This window comes from Pavona decussata, unplaced genomic scaffold (genome assembly GCF_977016875.1).
Source record: "Pavona decussata unplaced genomic scaffold, jaPavDecu1.1 SCAFFOLD_64, whole genome shotgun sequence".
Lineage (NCBI taxonomy): Eukaryota > Metazoa > Cnidaria > Anthozoa > Scleractinia > Agariciidae > Pavona > Pavona decussata.
Window position 1 is genome coordinate 4,918,560 of NW_028145484.1, and position 16,393 is coordinate 4,934,952.

Genomic DNA, 16,393 nt, shown 5'->3' on the forward strand with positions numbered 1-16,393 from the left:
GTAATTATCATATCTAGAAATGGGTATAAAAATTGCCTGTCTCTAGCACCGAGTATTACTTGCAATGCAAAACCCTTCTAAAGGAGGGTCCAAATTTGGAGTCACCGGTGACACATACCCACTTAAAATCTACTTGAGTGATCATGACCCACCTCTCCCAACTCCCCCCACCAACCCCAGCCACAAACCAAGTGGAACACAATAGACCATACTCTTCAGTATTGAATTCAAATGGAATTAGGCTGGTCATGTAGCAAGTAGCGAGAAGAACAGATTACCGTTGGACAACCCACATTACGTTCTGGATGCCCCGGGGACACACAAGGAACCGAGGAAGACCAAGAACGAGATGGAGGAATGACTTAGATAGTTTCCTAAAGCACTGGCACCGTGTTGCGCAAAACGTGGTTCAGTGGAGGTCAATGGGGAAGGCCTAAGTCCATCGACGGACATTGAAACTGAACTGGAACTATCTTTGCAATGGAGGCTATTGTGGGGGAACTGTGAAATGGCAGTGGAGGAAGCGGCACGTATAATCCTCTATAATCTTTGAGTTTCCATTTTTTTGTGTTTTCGGTATTGCCAGTCAATCATTTGTAGTTAAAACTGGGCTGGTTGTGTATGAAACAATGTAGGTTTTAGACTACTGAATACACACAGATTGCAAACAGCATCTAAAAATATCTTTTCACAAGAAAACATTTTTGAATATATTTCACCACTAAAGCCTTGCATGCAAGCTACTAAGATCCAGTTCAAAACCAAGAAATTATATGAATACAATCAAATATTACTAAAACAGTGAAAACAGCGATTTACTAAGAAAGGGATTGTTTATTTGTAAAAACAGTCACACTGTAAAATCCTTATGTACTGGTATATTATGTTAATAACCTAGTATGTTTCATGCACTCAATGCATTGACAAGATTACCACACCATACAGCCCCTCATTTTTACTACACCATAAGCTGTTTTCAATTTTGATATTATAGTGTGCTATTGGTATAATTTAAAGCCCTTTGGTTTAAAATGTGTCAATGGAATAAAATTTGTGACTAAGTTGATAGTCAAAGTCACATCAAAGTGACACTTTTGTTCTTACATATGAGGATATTTATGTTTAAGTTAATGAATGAATGCTATGACTACATGTTATATGTCTGTATTTTTTCTAAAGTACATTTTAAAATACTAATTGTAGTTATTACGTAGAATATGTGCCCATAAATGTTGGTTATCTTGAAGTCAGTCAAAATCTGTACAAAAGACAGCAGGTAAAGAAGACGACTTATGCACCAATCACGTTTGACCCTTCAACTCACCTCCCCTCCCCCCCCCCCCCCCCCACTTCCTGGGGCATGGGATTTGACTGTGTAATGTGCCTGAAGAGTGAGGAATTTGAAACAGAGTCATCTTTTTTGGCTAGCATAATTTTCACGTTTTTTTCCTGGTTTTGGGGAGTTGAGGAGTTTGCAGGGACAGAATTTCATCTTTGTGGGTGAATGGCTCATTCAAACAGGGCTTCGAAGAGTTTTTGATTATTAATATTTCTCTGCAAAGCATGAGCAGCAACTGATTGCATGAAGCTGTAAATGTTTCCTTGAGGAAGAGCATTTGAGCATTTTTAAAGTGTAAAGCATTTAAATAGCTTTTTGGCCATGGGGAACATTCCCATCTTTAAAAGTTCAAATGCCTGGTGAGGGGATGTTGAAGTTTTAAATTGACCAGAGCATTACAAAATAACACCAGAGTCTTTGCTTGTATAAATAGAATGATCACAGCTTGAAAAGGCAGTAAGTTTTAACAGTAAATATTGTACATAAGAATGAAAGTTAAGACAAATATTTTCTTACTATAAAAATAATGATCATGACTTGGAGCCCAGATTTTTCCATTTGTATGCACAATATAATCAAATTATGATAGTTGTCTACCTCAATATCCATACTGTAGGTAATAGTTAAAATCAAGAAGATTTATTATACTTGAGAAGGGAGGTGAAAACCAAGAAGATGTATGGAGGCTCAAGCATGGATCCAGGAAAAAATGTGACCATTTTCCGAAAATGCAAGTGTCTGAAAGGCAGAAGGTTCTAGGGCGATGTAGGGGGATGCTCCCCCAGAAAATGTTTAAAATTTAACTCCTGAAAGTGCCATTTGCTGGGTTTTCAAGACCCAGTGACAGGCATTTTCCATAGTAACTTAAAAATGTCCATTTATTGTCAAAAATCTGACCATTTTCCATAAAACAGTGGAAACCAGTCTGAATTCATGCCTGAGGCTATTAGAGAAAAGAAAACAGAGACTAGAAAAAAAAGCTTTCTCACATTGTGGGAAAAAGGAAAGGGTGAGGATCCAGAATAGAGAGGGCAAAAAATGGGGTCTTAATACAACTTCCAGTCAGAGCACCTTGTATTTTGTCTCCTTGTGGGGCATTGTCTTTTGGTATTGTCTTGGATTTGTATTATCAATCGAAAAAGGATCCAAAAATGGTGAGAACAAATAGGCAGAAAGGGGTTCTTCTCCTCCTACCCACACCCTGTGTGTCCTCGGACTATGTGTACAGCTTGATTGACTGGTAACTTAATGTGCAACAAAATCTCGATCTGCTTTCATAGCTTTCCTTGGCCTCCTTTCTTCTTCTTCGTCATTCTCTTCATCTTCCCCCTCAGCTTCCTCCTCAAAGTCATAGACATAGTCATCTGTTTTAAACGAGGACCTCCGTCGATTCTTTGGTACACTCACTTGGGACTGAGCTGTCAGCTGCAGCTTGATTGCACTGGTGTTAATTTTGCCACTGGTTGTCAGCAAATCTCGCATACCCCTCATTTTTTCACTTCTAAGGTTTAACACCACTGCTCCTTTAGAGTTTGCAACACTAGCTGCTGCAAGGTTACTGTTCTCAACTTTGTTGGAAGATGATGGTCCGCCATCACTTATGGATGACTTTGTTTCTGGTGTATCATTCTTCACTGTCTCTGGCTTTGGTAATAATTTTCCTGCACGTTCAGATGACAGTGCAGATCTACATAGTGGAGAAAACTTGGACAACGACTGCACAAGCTTCTTTGCCCAGTCTGCATGTAACACAGGGGTGTGGCTTCCTTCTTCCCACAGACAAATGCCGTCGTAAAACTGAAGAACAAGAGAAAGGAAACTTGGGTCTTCAGCGAGATTGGGGCTATTGGTGGCACCATTGTTTTCACCTTTGCCAGAAGATGTTATCTTGAGGATGTTCGGGATAAAGTCGTTAGCTATTTCATAAAATTCTTTGAACATCTCCTCATCTCCTTTTGAATAGTTGTACCTAAAAGAGAGAGTAAAGTGTTAGTCAGACTGATTATTTTGGCTGGTACTAAATATAGCTGTATGTTGGTGACTGAATTTGGCAAAGATTGAACAAAAGAAGAACAGACATCAGGGATACCAACAACAGCAACACTAATTATTCGGTATTCCCACATGAGTACAAGGTATTACCCATAATAAAATAAGGCTAATATAGTATAACCTAATTACAAAAGGGTCTCTCACTACATTAAATAATTAAAGTCTGTATAATCCATACAATAATGGATATAGCCAGCTGTAAGTATGCATATAATAATAATAATAATAATAATAATAATAATAATAATTAAAATTTAAATTAATAGATCTATTTATTAAAATATTACAAGGAAAATTGATATCTACAAGTTAAAAGTAGAAAAAAGAATAGTAAAAAACCTATTTACAGTTCAATCGTGATTAAAAAAAGAGAAAGAAAATTTCAAAGCGCAGCAGAGCTATTTTCAAGCACAATTTTTTTAAAAAGTAATAATAATAAATTTAAAAAAAGAATGCAAGTCATTCATATGACCAATCATACACTAAAATGAGAAAAATTCATAAACCCCTATTAATCAGCCCAATAATAAAGTATCTATAGTTGCTGAGTCTAGGGAAGTCCTGCTTGACCCTTCTCTAAGTGCTTATATTGCACTTTTTACATCTAAATATGATCAAAAGCACATCACAGTAATAAAATTATACATAACAATCTAATGATAATCTAATAATCTAATAATAATAGTATCAACATTGTTACTAATAATAAAATTTATTATTATTAGACTTCAGTCCCAGGACCTTAAAGAATAAGGAGTTTTGATATGAAGTAAAATAAAATTTGTTGTAAATGTGATGTTTTTACCCATGGGATACCTAAGAGCTCTCAGAAACTCATTTCAAATGTGTCCATGTGTTCCAAGTCAAATTCATATTTGGATGTGTTGGTTACTGGGGAGAGAGGATGAAGTATCCAGAGAAAAACCCTTCGGAGCAAGGGAGAGAACCAGCAACAAACTCATCCCACATGTGACACCAGGAATAAAACCGAGGCTAAACTGGTGGGAGGTGAGTGCTCTCACCACTGCGCCATCCTTGATAACTGTAGAACCCAACATGGTTCCAACCTTTCAAATTTAATAATTATTATTTGGAGAAGTGGGTTAATTATTAACCTACTTCTGCATGCTGTTTCTACATGTAGCTTTCTAAATGGAACATCTAAATTTGACTTACTTTCCGGCAATGTATGCAGCCTTCACCCAACAGTCCATGGCCTTCATGTACTGCTTCTGTCGGTAATAATATCCAGCAAGGTACGTGTAGGGATAAACATGTTGATCTTTGTACAGTGTTTGGTTCACTCTGATGCCTTCTTTGAGGATCTCCTCAGCTGATGGACGACCAGGAGTTGGCGATATTTCTTGCAAGTCGCCGAGGTTGCCCAAGCCTAATGGATACCTATAAAAGAAAATGTACTTGGTTGAATGCTAATAGTCTGCAGTTCTTGTGCAACAAGTGTTGAGAATTGGTTGGTCAAGACTAGAACAGAGATGGGTGTTTTTAGAAGACAACTTTATTTTTTTTTTTAAATCACAGCAGGTAAAAATGTGCAGCTTCATATATACTTGACGTTCTGATATTAATAGCTAATCATTTGCAAAAGAATGTCAATTGTGTCTTTCCTCTCTCTCTCTCACACACACACACACACACACACACACACAAAAGTCTGGTCACAACAAAATGTATGACATTAATGACCCATATGACGTACAAGCATCTACTTTAATAGACCTTTGTCACTTGGAAGCCATGTTGAGTCTCAGAAGAATAAAAGCTTTGTTTTTGCATGGCAAAACTAGCACTGAATTCGCGTCTGGGCAAGGCCTGCCATGCAAAAACAAAGCTTTTCATTCCTCTGAGACTCAACATGGCCACAAGGGACAAAGGTCTATACATCTAGTCAAAGCCATTAGTCAGAAATACAGGAAAGACGTGGAATGAGATCATGGTGATTGCAACTGACAGAGAGAAATAGAAAATCCTTGTCCCAGTCTTATGTGTCACATAGGTGCAAAGAAGACTAAGTCAAGTCAATTAGGCAGAACTACTATTAAAACTACTTCTTGCCCTTTCAGTCAAACATATTATATGCTATGAGTCACCTTCATAGCCAGAGTGATTTCAGCAATTTTTCTGTTTTAAAATGCTTTAACTTCTGCCCCTGAGTCGTGACAAGAGTTAATTTTTCATAGAAGACAACTCTGTCACTTAGGATTTCTGTAAAGATTTTAAGTTTTCTCGATATTGACAACAACAAAAAATCCCCCAAATGAATTACCTTTTAAGATGGCCTTGATCATAGAGTAACCAAAGGAGTTGCTGTTGATAAAACAAAGAAATAAATTAGGAATGAACGACATGTCTCACTATCCTCCCACAGAAAACAGTTACAGACAAGTCTAAAACTGACTGTCAATATGCATGTATTTTTTTGTGTGTGTGGGGGTGGAGGGGAAAGGAGAAGGGGTGGGGAGAGGGAGGGGCATAGGAGGTGCATTTCATTTATTCCATTACTCTGAAAGAATGGTATAAAATTAGCACTGACACACGTTGGTTAAAATTTTGCAGTCGAACATCAGGGATTATTTGAATTGTCCCAACTGATCAATCACTGATAATCTAAAATCATATAAATCTGCTGATACATTTTGACCTTTTCATACTTTTCTCAAATAAATATTAATACATTTTCCAACACCAGTGCCCTTACATCAATTTTAATTGATTACCATCGCTAAGGGTTTTGGATCACTTATCACTTATAACAAAATTGATGATTTGCACACCACTAAAGTTAAGTGCTAATTAAGTAAACATTCTACCTGCTGCAAACTTGCCAACTCCACACTATCGGTTGTGCTGCTGATGTTAGGGTTAATAGATGATACTATGGATGCCACCTCCATGTGACGCGTGCATTTCACAGGGTACCCACTCAGATACAACCAGCTGTGGGCAGTGCTGTCATCAAAGTCAACAGGACGGCCCCGTTTGTCCTCGTTACCTTTCCCATGCCATGTAACCTCTGCTGTTTCTTTGCCGCTCTCACCAAACACCACCCAAGCATGGTCTTCAGACAGCGCCAGATGAACATCATTGTAACCCAGTGCCTGACAAATGGCGACTACAGCAAAAGCAACACCAAAGCAGTCCAAACGATTCCCTGTAAAAATATGAGAAAAAGTTGAACAAAAGAACAGAAATAAAGACTTGAACTGGGAAGTGAATTTATTCCTATTCTGAACCCCACTCCATTTAGTGAGTCTTGATCCAAATTTAGTTGCCTCTGTTACTGAGATATATATGGAGAGTGGCTGCACTACTTTATGGTGGGGGAGTATCAAGGATGGTGCTAATATGACAGCATTTGTTTCCCAGTCTGGAAGAAGAGAAACTCCTCTATTTGAAAATACAGTTAGTTGCCGGATCAAAGCCGATTGGCACACAGAAATTTCTGGTATCCACACATTCTATTTGCATTTTGATTGACAAAACCAAAGCTTTGGCTAAATGGAAAGCATTTCTGGTCTAGAAAGAAGTGTGAGATTCAGAGGCCAGGTCTGAAAATGGCTGTGGAAAATGATATAGTTAGGTGTGAAAATGGGTCAGGATTTGGACACCTGGGACACGCCCACCAAAAGAAGAGTACCCCATCACACTCTGGGATTTGAATTCCAGACTTCAATCTTGAAGAAAACAATTAAAAATCTCAGTTTGCTTACAAGTTCAGAGTTCAAATTCATGTTTCGACAATTCAGCTCCCTTCACAGTATCAATGCATATGTTTTGCAGTATATAGGAGACAAATGACAAAGTTTAAAAAGTAAGATGAGCACAACCGATATATTTGGGCATCAAAAGAATGAACATGTACATCTAATCGTACATGAAATCATAAACCACTAACTCATAAAATTTCAACTGTCTACACCTTTTCCCCATTGACATCTTCTGCAACACATTAATCGTACAAAATACACAAACAACGTAACACACTGTTATCAATTATCAAGAAAATTTGTACTGTTTGACTTGAATGGTTACAGCAAACCTTCAGACAAAAATAAGTACTAATTTATTAATATAGGTTTACTGCAATGAATACAATCGATCACCTCAAGGAAGGATTACCAAAACCAAACGATTTCGTTCCACTTCGTGAAGTGGAAAATGTACAGTTTAACCTGGCCTTAAATCAAGAAACCTCGGTCTTTTTAACTCATGACGACGATTGATGAAAGTTAAACAAAAACATTACAGAGTTTAGGATTCGGATAGATATAAAACTCTGCATTAAATATATTAACCTCGTACCCGTTTGTAAAAACACTAATCTACCCATATTACATGAGCTTGCCATTAAACGATTTGTAGCAAAAAAACGCTACAACTATGAACTCAAGATACCCAAATTTACCTGTCAAAAAGCTGTATAAGTTTTGTATGTGGGGTTTGTCTTTAAAATATGACTTTGAAAGACAACTCCAGACGAGATCCGCGACATCTATAATGAATTCCCTTGTTGCTGGCTTTTGCTCTTTGTTCACATTCAAATCTTTCTTTATCAAAGCCTGAAATTTGCCGCCGAGAGCATCGAAGGTTTCTTTATCCAAGCTTGGGCAGCTATTTGCCGAACCTTTGCAAGTTAGTGCAGTTTCGAAGAAACCCAGAATGATAGATAACTTGGCCAAGTTTGGTTCAGCTTTTGCAAGTTCTGTCTTGAAAACTTCTACCACTGATGTGATGTCCTTCAAAGGAAAATTAGAGTCCGCCTCCATTTCTGGTACTGTCCACAAGTCGGTTACTCGTTCACTTTACAAAAGATTCCCCAAAAATCGCTTCGGAATTTAGTTACTTCGGTGCGTAAAATAAAGTAAGTTTTCTACCAGGCTAGAGCTCGTAGCTCGATCCTAACGGACTTCAAACATAACTCGATTTCTGAGAGACATGATCGAAAAGAAACCTACGATTAGGAATAAACAAACATGTCTGAACAAATGAGAAATGGATCAGAAATATGGAAGAACGGAAACCTGAGAGTTGGGACCGAATTGTTTGTGGGAGACTGGGCGTGAATTTGACGTCATAGCATCACGTGATACTAAGATCACTAACTTCGGCCATCTTGCCGCGGAGATCTTTGTGAGTTTAGCATGTGAATTTTTTGTGGGGATTTAAATGCTCTTTTCTTAATCTGTAGTGTATATAGCCGTGGTTTTTTTATACTAATGAAAGCCTAAGACAATTTCCTGTCCTTTTCAGGTTTATTTTCTTCACGTTTTCCTCCTGAAGTGCGTGCAAGCACGATTGCAGTGAACGGAGTTATCGAGGATTTCGTCACCTCAAGGCAATTTATGACGTTTTTGTGCTCAGAAGGTAAGAAAAAACGCTCTTGTTTGCCGTTAAAGTTGTTTTAGGAAAAAATTAATAACAACTATTTTTAATCTTGTGATTTTTTAAAAAAAATTGTGAATTAGAAGATACATTTGGGGAATTCATGCAAACTCTAGTCGTATCCGCTAATTTTTTAAGCTTATGTGGAACAAATCTTGATATTTGTTAGTTTATTCTGGTTTATTTTCCCAGTGACTCTGTATACCAAAACAATAAGTATTTGGCAGGTTTATAGTGTGGCTGTGAACAGAAGTAAATTTATTTGTGAGTGCCTAACAAAAATTTTAGTGGCCTTTGTTTCGTAAAATGGTGCCCTGATCGATATTTTCAATAATCTCTTTAAAATCGATTTAAATCGATACCAATTAAATTTAGTAATTTCAGAACTTAGTAATAATGGACTTCTTGTGTATTTTGAATGATTTTTGTAATAAGTGAAAAATATAGAAAGGGATCATGTTTGTTTTTCTTTTTTCTTTTTTTACGTTTTATTGCCGTGAAGGTTACACTAGTAGTGCCACATCTCATTTCCATCCTGCTAACTTCATTTTTTTTTAAACCTAGGTTGTACTCGGTTGAGCAGACTCAAGATTCATTTTCACAAAGAAACTAAAACAGGGCTACAACGCCTTCCTCGTCCCAACAAACGAACAAGACAAAGAACTTTTATGAATTTATCAGGGAAAATATTTTATAGCAAAAATCGTTGCAGTAATTGCAATCACTACAAGCATTTGTCAAAAAGAAAGCTTATAGAAAGAAGTAATCAACCATGGCTCTCGTCAATGTCAACAGAAAGAACACCGACCAGTTCTATCGTTACAAGATGCCAAAACTCTTAGCTAAGGTAAAGTTTGCACAGTCAGAAATTGTTCTTTTTGGGGGATCTCCTCTTAATTAAATTAAACACATGAAATTTCCTTTCTGGTTGTAGAAAGACTCCCTCAGTTAGAAGAAACTAAGAGGTTAATTTCTCTGTAATACATTAAAGATGTGAAAGGGCAGTACCTCGTTTTGTTAGTGCAGACACATTCTGTGCTCCAATCTCAGAAAAAAAAAACTTAAATTTTTTTAGAATAAAAATAATTGAAGGGGTGTGTGGAAAAAAGCCCTAAGTGACGTTTGATCTCAAGTCAAATTCTCCTTTGCTCATTTAAGGAAGAACAAGGCAATTTGCCAGGAGAATTAAGTAGTCTATTTGATGTCACTTGGGGCTTTTTTCCACACACCCCTTCAATTGTGGCTACCTCGGTTTTCTTTTTGGATTCCAATAGCCCTTGCTATCTGCTTTTCTGGACAGTCGTAAACCATGCAAAACCTTTGTGTTAGGACTTTATGTATGCCAGTGAATTGTTTCAGGTGAAATATCTCAGATGGCAAACATCCAACCAATTTTGTAAAACGTCCAAATCAGAATGAGTATCTGGAAGGATACTATGTCCTGTTAAGGCTACAGCTCTGAGTGAAAATCTTGAGCCCATTATCAACATGCATATTCTCCATACATTTCTTATGGTGTTATATAGAGATTTTAGAAAAGGTCTTGTTTTGTTAACATCCTGCAGGTGGAAGGAAAAGGAAATGGAATCAAAACAGTTATTGTCAATATGGTTGACATAGCAAAAGCATTACAGAGGCCACCTGCATGTAAGGGAATATTCTTTTTAGTGTTATTGCGTCCTTATAATAAAATTAATTTGGAGTGAACTTCTTGTGAGAAAACAGTCAGGCATGAACGCCAGATACCCTTGACGTCCTTTAAACAATGTGCTGTTGTCAGGTATAGTTTGGAATTTTTCTTATTGTAGAAAGGTTATCTACTTGCATTTAGGTTTGATGCAAGTTGATTTGGATAAAATGGTTGTGCTTTTGGTTGCTGGAGTTGTTGATGTAGTGCTATCAATCTTGATGAGTGTGAGTCACTTAAGTGAGTTTGACTTGTAATATACTGGAGACTCACTGTCTCAAATAGTCAAATGAAGGGAAGCAACAGTTTGTTTGAGAAAGTGGGAATTGAATAGGTTTTTAAAAGTGTTCAAGATAATGGGAGCAAAGTGAAGTCTTACATTGACTGGGTGTAGAATAATTGCCCATAGCTCTGTGTAAGTAAAATTTAAAAATTTGCATTTATTGTGTTGCTTGAAGCAAAAGTGCAGGAGTTATAGTAGACAGTGTTCATTAATTGAATTTTTAATGTAACATCAGCCGTTTTTTAACATGCAACTGTTTTATTTCCCTTAGATCCAACCAAGTACTTTGGTTGTGAGTTGGGAGCACAAACCCAGATTGACTTGAAGAATGAACGTTACATTGTAAATGGATCACATGATGCAGACAAGCTGCAAGAGATACTGGATGGTTTTATTGAGAAGTTTGTCTTGTGCCCAGACTGCGACAATCCTGAAACTGTTCTAGTAGGGTTCCATTGTTTGTTTTTCAAAATATTTAAATAGCATCTGGCCTTTACTCAAAAAGTACAGTAGGAATGCTCTTTTACAGCTCTTTACTGGGCTGACCCATTACTGTGTGTGCATCTTTATGTTCCAAATGTCGACATTATCTCGGGAAGTTAAACGTTTTCTGTAATCTGGACTGCTGATCATGTTTAAAAAGTAATGTTGATTTGAGCACAGCAATGAAGTCAGGTGTATAAATAAAGTTTTGTACGTGGTGTACTGTTCAGAAGCAGTTCTGTGGAAAATAGCTGAATGAATTTGCCATTTGCCGTTAGAGATACATTGGCAAGTTACCCAAAATATTTGTTGTAGAGAAGGAGGCTCTAGTGATTTTGTGCACATATTTAGAAAAGTTCATCCTGTGTTCTTCATCCCCTTAGAAACTGATGCTTGTTTTATTATTTCACTTTGCAGGTTGTTGAACCACGCAAAGAAAGGATTGGACAGACATGCAAAGCTTGTGGATATAATGGCTTTATTCACATGCAGCACAGGCTTATCACTTTTATTTGTAAGAATCCACCAAATGAGGGAGCAGCCACACCTTCCAAAAAGTGAGTAACATGCCATCTGCACCTGTCAGGGAGCAGCCAAAAGTCAAATGTACCACTGCCATCATATTACCCTAATGCTTTTGTTTATTTTTGTAGTACTAAGCCTCAGCTTAACGATCACACATTTTAGTCCAACAGCGTGTTGGAAGAATATGTTTCACCATTTAGCCACCTCTCTCAATTTCGCGTTTAAATTGTTTTCTATGTTTGATCATTTAGCCACCTCTGTCAACAAGGCTTGCACAAGTGGGAAAAAGCAACCAATCGCAAATGGAAATTGTGTGACGTTAAAACTAGTGAAGTCACATCATCAGTGTTAATGTGGGCTCACTTTGTCAAAATGGGTGGTTGGATGATTGTTTGCCCAATTAGCTTCCAAACTTTTTGTGTGACGAACATGATGTTGGATGGAAATGTTTGATCATTTAGCCAGGGCATTAACCTCAGGCTTTCAGGCAAACAATAACTCTGTAAGTCCCAGTGTACCCATCTTAATATTAATTTTCTGCTTAGTACTTGTTCTATGCCAGGTTTCTGCTGTTCCTTTATGTTAATGCCATTTTCTTCAGGGACAAAAAAGAGCGCCGCAGAGAAAAGCAGAAAGGGCATCAGAATGGAGAGACAAGCCCTACCCACAATCCAATGCAGCCAGGTGAAAACGGCATTGAAAACCCTGACTTTAACAAAAAGGTGTGTATGTTATGACGGTATCATACAACCGGTAGTTGTTGTCATTTTTACCCCCCTATTGACCTCAAAACAACTATAGTTTAACTTTCTTTTCAGTTAATTCAAGTCTTTGTTGAAATTTCTTGATATTTATTTGTAAATTTTCTTTGCAGCCTGTTGCGGCAGCTGATGACGATTGGAGTGTGGATACCAGTGAAGCAGCAGTTCAGCAGAGAATGGGCTATCTTACATCAGGAGTCAAAGGATTAGCTCTGACTGATGACTCTGAGAAGCCACAGGAAGAGCGATTCAATTTGTTTTATTCTTTTGTCAAGGTAAGCTGGTTGTGGATCATGTAACCTGTAGATAAAAGGAAACATTTCAAGATAGTTTCTTAATTAAAATGACACTTGATGATACCTTGTTGGCCAATAGAAGTGGACGTATAGATGTAAGCTCAATGCTTTTGAGAGCACCTTCATAAGAATGAGAAGAGTTTAAATTTTCCAGCTTTCTAGTGGAAATTTGAGTGGGTTCAAACTAATTTAAGAGCATGAGAGATATAGTTTAAACTGTCATCATTGCTTTGAGGCTCTCCAGCTCATTTGTGCAATATTACAGTAAATTCATGTCATGCGTGACCGGTATTTTTGAAAATTTAACAGAGTTTTGAAATTTACATGTCAGTTTTAAACATTGCCAACGAGTTTTCAGAGTTCCCATAGAGATTTCCCTAGTTTATTGACAGTATAAAGCTATGAATTTTTCTTTACATTACAGCATTAAGTATTTCAAGAATAACAATAGTTTCCCAAGTATTTTGAATCTTTTTTTTTTTCTGTTTTCAGAGTTCCCATAGAGATTTCCCTAGTTTATTGACAGTATAAAGCTATGAATTTTTCTTTACATTGCAGCATTAAGTATTTCAAGAATAACAATAGTTTCCCAAGTATTTTGAATCTTTTTTTTTTTTTTCTGTTAATGCATCTTTTTCGGAAAGATTCCCAGAGAAATGTTCATTTCATTCTCGGAAATACTGGTCCGGCGTGAATTGATTGTAATACTCATCATCATCATCCAAACTTATGCCAAGTCATTTTTCAATACTAGGCAAAGAAAGAATCCAACACTGTAGAGAAGAGTGTGAAAGAGATTGTCACTGAAGCAGAAAGACTTGACATCAAGGACAAAGCAGTGCTGGCCCTTAGTGAAGTGCTCTTTGATAAGAACATGGTCAGCCAAATCCCCAAATTCCGTGCCTTGTTTCTGAGGGTAAGTTGCTACATGTACTTCTTGAAGCCCTTAATGGTTATGTAACCAATCCAAGGTCAATTGCCTATCAAAATTAATGATTATAACTCAAGTATCTCAATGCATATTTTACAGAAAATACTCAGACGCTTCCAGTCAACACAGAGGCCCGGTGGAGTTTAAATTTGTAACTTCCTTTTTTCTGTTTTGTTGTTCAGTTTGTTAATGGTAACCACAAGGCTCAGAAGTACCTATTGGGTGCATTTGAGTTGCTTGTTGGACAGTCTTTCCCTGGAGACTTGATGCCCAAAGCTGCTCACATTTTAAAGGCTTTCTATGATGAAGATCTGCTAGAGGAGGAGGTGATCTTACAATGGAATGATAAGGTACGTTAATGCAACTGTTTACAAGGTTTCGTTTTTGTCTGCCTTTTCTGTTCAAGCACTTTGGCCTCTCCATTGGGGTGGTGCAGAATATCCCAAGTATAAAATTACAAAGAACACAAGAGTCAGAACAAAAATGGAAAAACTTTGTCTATGGAGTATGACATTTCTTTATATGGCATATGACAGTTCTGTGCATTATAGCAGTCCCATGAATTATCACCCTTCTCCCCGCATTGAAAAAAATTTTCACAATATCAGCCCCTGACCCTGATTTGAATATGAATTCCCTTCAATGACAAAAAAAAACTGTCATGTTTGAAGTTGAAGCAGTGTGGTTTTTTGAAAAGCTAATTTCATGCTAATATTAAAGACAACTCTAAGTCAAAAATGAGGGACAAAAATCTTTGGAAGAATGTTCAGTGATTAGTCATTGGTTAATGTTAAGGTAGTGGTGCTTTAACAACTGGGCCCAGAAGGTCAACCTTTATTATCCAAGCATTTATAATGTTTTTGGAGGGATGCATGCCAAAAGTAGTCCTAGGTCACTGTAGCATGAATTGCACTCAGTCATCCCAAAGTTGAATTTTCTATTGCCTCAGGTTTCCAAGAAGTATGTGGGCAAGGAAGTGTGCACTCAGATACGTTCAAAGGTGGCTCCTTTTATCAAGTGGTTGAAGGAGGCAGAAGAAGAGGATTCAAGTGAAGAGGAAGAAGAGGAGGAGGTTGAAGTTGTCTATGACACAAAGGCCCAGCAGCTAAAGGCACAGGTTGACAGCACGGCTGTTGATGAGGAGGATGATGAATTGGACATTGATGCTATTTAATTCACAGTTCCCACAGTAAAACGTACAGTCTAATTATCATGATAAATTGCTTGTCTTAATTATAAGTGTGATTAGGATCCGTTTGTTGTTTCCATAAGGGAAATTTCCCAAGATAAGTTTGGTAATTATTGCAAAAATTGTATGTCAAATGTTGCATTGAACTAAGTGCCTCTAAAGTAATTTAAACAGTTCTCAGTTTAGGCCCAAAAAATAAAAAAATAAAAATAGGGCACATAAGTATTGGGGTATATTATTTTATTTTGCATTAAGTTGCCTAACTGTTGTAGTTTGAAAAGTTTCCAGGTTAAGTTTGACAACCAAAGATAAATAAAATGAGTTGTTACCTTGCCTTTCTTTGCTGTGGTTACTTTCATTTCCAGAAACAGCTACAATTATTTCCTTCCTAATTGAAGAAAGGAGCCTTTGCACACAGGGCACAGGGGCAATTGCAGTGTAAATTGAAGGGCTGAGAGCATAACCGACCTACGTCGAATTTTAGGCCGTTTTTTTTCTTCTTCTCGGATTTGTCTCGATTTTTGCATGTGAGCTTCGTTTTAGTCAACAAACATTGCCCTGTAATTTTTTTTTCATTGGTTTGCTCTTCGTTTTCGAGAAATAACGTATGCAAAAAACTCAGTTTTCCTAGCGGCCTCCTTTGGAGATCTTTTGTTGAACGAGAAACAAAAGCAACCTTTTGTTTCGCTGAACAATGAAGTCAGTGAAGCGTCGGATTAGCCGCTCGCTGTTCTGAATGTTATGAATGTGACTGCCAGACTGTCATGAGATCTTGTTATGTGTCTATTGAAATACCATTCACAAGAGAAATTGGATACATCAGTGACTGTAGGCAAATCATCAGTAGATGGATGGCCATTTGCCCCAAGCTGACCAAGCAACCATTGTTGGCTTCTGTCTTTCCGAGCTCTACTACAGTGAAAATAACAGACTATCATGTTTACGACCAGGGTTGACTGCCCTACCTTTTGGTTAGAGTACCTAAACAATGTTGAGATCATCAGATGTTGTGCCAGGTTCACTCCTAAAGTTCTCTGCATTAATCAGAGACAGGAAACAGCATAGTGTCTAGGAATGTGATTCCCTTGTCCTCAATCGTATGGACATTTGTCGGTACATTAAACTTGTTACTTTCTATCATCTGATGAAAAATAGAACACGAGGGTTGCTGCCCTTCAATCAACTAGTTTTATTTTCCCTTACCATCAGATTACATGTTTTGTCATTTTACTAGACTTAATTATCATTTGAAAGCATTTCTTTTTTCAAGGAGAGTTCATCACTGTGTACATATATATATTATTAATATAAATTATTGTTATAGTACGAATATTTCTTATGGTTTGGATGTATTACCATGTCACAACCAAGTTCAGTGGCAGTTGAAAATGGTGACCAGACCAACACACTCAAGCAGCCCAACAAAACCAACCATGGTTGATTTCAA

The 16,393-nt window shown here is 37.3% G+C and overlaps 2 protein-coding genes across 2 annotated transcripts; one reads left to right on the forward strand and one right to left on the reverse strand.

Annotated features, from left to right (window-relative positions):
- Positions 1-814: 814 nt before the first annotated feature.
- LOC146478661 (menin-like) lies at positions 815-8,399 on the reverse strand. The gene is made up of 5 exons (XM_085112255.1): positions 7,815-8,399; positions 6,220-6,560; positions 5,676-5,716; positions 4,568-4,792; positions 815-3,308 (listed from the first exon to the last, which is right to left on the reverse strand). The coding sequence occupies exons 1-5, from the start codon at positions 8,173-8,175 to the stop codon at positions 2,585-2,587; spliced, it is 1,692 nt and encodes a 563-aa protein (XP_084968381.1). The 5' UTR covers positions 8,176-8,399; the 3' UTR covers positions 815-2,584.
- A 115-nt stretch (positions 8,400-8,514) lies between these two features.
- Positions 8,515-15,279, forward strand: LOC146478662 (eukaryotic translation initiation factor 5-like). The gene is made up of 11 exons (XM_085112256.1): positions 8,515-8,539; positions 8,660-8,773; positions 9,356-9,638; positions 10,357-10,438; positions 11,033-11,205; positions 11,662-11,801; positions 12,371-12,491; positions 12,644-12,805; positions 13,581-13,742; positions 13,940-14,107; positions 14,707-15,279. Exons 3-11 carry the CDS (start codon positions 9,564-9,566, stop codon positions 14,929-14,931), a joined length of 1,308 nt encoding a protein of 435 aa, XP_084968382.1. The 5' UTR covers positions 8,515-8,539; positions 8,660-8,773; positions 9,356-9,563; the 3' UTR covers positions 14,932-15,279.
- Positions 15,280-16,393: the final 1,114 nt, after the last annotated feature.

Coding starts and splice junctions, on each gene's coding strand:
- LOC146478661 (XM_085112255.1), bottom strand. CDS start 8,175: ATGGAGGCGGACTCTAATTTTCCTTTGAAGGACATCACATCAGTGGTA. Junction 5,717..6,219: donor AGTTGGCAAGTTTGCAGCAG/GTAGAATGTTTA, acceptor TTTTATCAACAG/CAACTCCTTTGGTTACTCTA. Junction 4,793..5,675: donor GATCAAGGCCATCTTAAAAG/GTAATTCATTTG, acceptor TTTCTTTTATAG/GTATCCATTAGGCTTGGGCA.
- LOC146478662 (XM_085112256.1), top strand. CDS start 9,564: ATGGCTCTCGTCAATGTCAACAGAAAGAACACCGACCAGTTCTATCGT. Junction 9,639..10,356: donor TGCCAAAACTCTTAGCTAAG/GTAAAGTTTGCA, acceptor AACATCCTGCAG/GTGGAAGGAAAAGGAAATGG. Junction 11,206..11,661: donor ACAATCCTGAAACTGTTCTA/GTAGGGTTCCAT, acceptor TTCACTTTGCAG/GTTGTTGAACCACGCAAAGA.